At 49.0% G+C, this 3,304-nt stretch overlaps 1 protein-coding gene across 1 annotated transcript; it reads left to right on the top strand.

Annotated features, from left to right (window-relative positions):
- Nucleotides 1-1,948: 1,948 nt before the first annotated feature.
- Nucleotides 1,949-2,995, top strand: LOC119733885 (extensin-like). Its single transcript, XM_038207249.1, has one exon. The coding sequence runs from the start codon at nucleotides 1,949-1,951 to the stop codon at nucleotides 2,993-2,995; it is 1,047 nt and encodes a 348-aa protein (XP_038063177.1).
- Nucleotides 2,996-3,304: the final 309 nt, after the last annotated feature.

Genomic DNA, 3,304 nt, shown 5'->3' on the forward strand with positions numbered 1-3,304 from the left:
GCAGCCGTGAACGTGTGCTGTGGTAAGGCGTGTCCTGAAGAGTCTGAAGATGATGTAGAGTGCACAGCCAGAGACTGAAGACAGTCGCAGCTAAAGGACAAGACGATCGGACTGATCATCCGATGGAAAGAATCCCGAGATGTGCGACCAAAATGGAGTGAAGTTTCCCCAAGTGATGCAGTGGTTAAACGATATTGGAGCCAGTGGGACCGCCTACAGATGCGGGAGGGCATTTGTACAGAAAATGGGAATCTGAGAAAGGGGATAGGATAAACATGGCAGCTAGTCCTTCCTGCCGAGCTTAGACGAAATATAATGCAGCGACTCCACAGTGACCCGACAGCCGGTCATCTCGGAAAAACTAAGACGCTAGACAGGATACAGAGACGCTATTACTGGTATGAATGGCGACAGGATGTCAATCGACTTTGTAAATCATGCGATGATTGTGCGAGACGGAAACCTCCACACAAGAGACGAAGAAGTCACATGAAGCAGTATAACGTGGGATTACCGATGAAGAGAATTGCTATAGATGTACTGGGGCCGTTACCGACAACAGACAATGGTAACAAGTATATACTAGTCGCAGGTGATTATTTCACTAAGTGGACTGAGGGGTATGCAATACCTGATCAAGAGGCGACTACAGTTGCCACAAAGTTGACAGAAGAATTTATCTGCAGATTTGGAGTACCCCTACAACTTCACTCGGACCAAGGCCGAAATTTCGAGTCACGTGTGTTCCAAGAGGTTTGCCGAATAATGGGAATCGAAAAGAGTAGAACTACCGCCCTCCACCCACAATCTGATGGCATGATTGAGCGATTCAATCGAACACTGGAGGCGATGTTATCGATGTATGTAGCCGATAACCAGCGAGACTGGGACCGTCATCTACCGTATGTCATGATGGCGTACCGAACATCAGTGCATGAAACTACAGGTTGTACACCAAGTGAAATGATGTTAGGCAGAGACATCCGACTACCTGCTGATTTATTAACAGAACGACCTGCTGAGGACGAAAGTTGTGAGCCAACACAAGATTATGCATGTGAGTTAAAGAACGTCTAGAACGAGTACACAGATTTGCCCGCATCCATCTCAAGGTAGCCAGCGACCGCCAGAAGAAGAACTATGATCAGAAAGCCGAACAAGGAGGATACAACCAAGGAGATGCAGTATGGCTGTACTGGCCAAAGAGGAAGAAAGGATTGAGTCCAAAGCTACAGCGACCATGGGAAGGCCCGTATCTCGTCACGAAACGTTGAGTGATGTGACGTACCGGATACAGATGACCAGCAAATCGAAGCCGAAGATAGTTCAGTACAATCGTTTGAAACCTTATTGTGGTGAAAATCCGCCAACATGGCTGACGTCTTCACAATCAACAAATCTACAAGATGGGAATGATGATTCTACCTACCGAAGTTGTAACCGAAGAAAGGAGCAACATTGGGCTCAAGAAATCGCGGGAGACAGGCGAAAAAAGAGACGGGGGAAGTCACAAGACCCAGGAGAAGTCAGCGCCACCGAAAAGTTCCAGTAAAGTTTGGAGCATACGAGTATTAATTATTAAGAAGCAGAAAATAATTAGTACTGATTAAGGATTATAAATTTATTAGGAAATGGTATGAGGAAGAACCAGTCATTCCAAACAACAGGTATCGTTTGCTTACGCAGACGATTATGCGATTTGCATAATGAAGGTAATTGGCTAATTTACGCGCGAACGCGCGTACGCGCAAGGTGAAGCTCTAGCTCAGCTCTAGCTAGCTGCAGCTGGCCGGCCAGGTGGCCAGGCCTGGGATGTAATAAATCACTTCAGTTTGGCCCATCACCCAAGCAAGATGAAGTTCAGTTGTGTGCACTGCCGGAGTATCTTTTCAAACAGGAGAGACTTAAGGCGCCACACGGAGGAGAGACACCGTGGCCGAGACAGAAGATGCGGATCATGCAACTACCAACCCATAGTGAGGATGACCTCCGACGGCACCAGAGGCGAATGCATGATCAGAGGCCAAGTGACAATCGCCGGGTACGGCCGTACACGGCAGGGCGTGAAAACCCAAGATATGCAGCGAGTAGGCGGGAGCCGGAGGACAAGAGAGTAAGGGGAAGAGGAAGCGAGGAGACGCGTGCAGAGGTGAGTCGCCCATCTCCTGAGGTCAAGATTACCGCGACCCCTTCAATGACGGCCCCATCCACGCCCCCACAACAGATGGTGAATGAAAGATTTCTGCAAATACATCCCTCCCCTTCTGCCATGTCGGTCGAGCTCAACAAATTTGAGCCGGGTCCAACCCTCACCACTGCCGAGCTAATGGATCTAATGGAAAGCTTAAAAACGCCTAGTCCCCCGTCCAGAAGAAGCAGCCCAACAAGAGGAGTTCCCTCTCCCCTCCCCCCAGATCAGCCAATAGAAGTGTCAGCCACTCCGGCGTCACCCGTGAGTAAGTGGGTGGACGCCATTGAAGAGCGAATCACCGAGCTTTTGCCGCCACCACCCTCAGCTGAGAAGAAACCGAGAGAAGATGGAGATGCAACCACTATCGCGGCCCCACTAGCCCCAGCAGCTGAACATGCTGAAGAAATCGTCCCAAGACCCCCGATCACCCCTGCAACATCCTTGACCACCGAGGCGGCCGAGATCACCGCCAGACCCCCGACTGCGGCCCCTGAAGTCCCTCCTAGCCTGCCCCCCCCCCCCCATGACCCGCGGTTTGTACGAAGTCGTCGGCCGTCGTCCGCCCCTAAGACAACCGCGGGAGCTGAAGTGGAGTGGATGAGACTTCAAGCCCGCGCTGATCCAAACGCCGTAAGACGAAGGGAAGACACCCTTCATCCCATCGATTTCGGGTTGACAGTGCGCCTTGTGACGGAGACGGCTACCTTCCCAGACGGACGTGAATTTTCTACAAGCTTCACAGAATACACCCTGCCCTCCCAGCCGAAGACCCCAAGAGCCTGGACCCGGGATCACGAGTTGTAAATATAATCATAATAATATTTCTTGTGTGTAGTTGCATTTAATTGTTCTATCTTGGGCCCTTAAGTATTTTAGAATAAACAGGAGGCAAAGTAGCTTGAGAATATTGTAAAATACTACTAAAGTTAGTCTGAGAAATTTTAATTAATAATTCCTTGCTTCTCTAAAAACTCAGGCTCCGTTTAATGTTAAATTCATTTCCTTAATCATCAGGAAAGTGCTCGAAAATACATGATGACAAAGTTAATTGTCCTTATTTATTAAGCAGCTAGAATTTTCCCACTGCACTTATATAGATCGCTTTATGTATGC

Source organism: Patiria miniata, unplaced genomic scaffold (genome assembly GCF_015706575.1).
Source record: "Patiria miniata isolate m_02_andy unplaced genomic scaffold, ASM1570657v1 HiC_scaffold_26, whole genome shotgun sequence".
NCBI classification, from domain to species: Eukaryota; Metazoa; Echinodermata; class Asteroidea; order Valvatida; family Asterinidae; genus Patiria; species Patiria miniata.

Excerpts from the sequence above, each read along its gene's own strand:
- LOC119733885 (XM_038207249.1), top strand. The coding sequence starts at position 1,949 with ATGCGGATCATGCAACTACCAACCCATAGTGAGGATGACCTCCGACGG.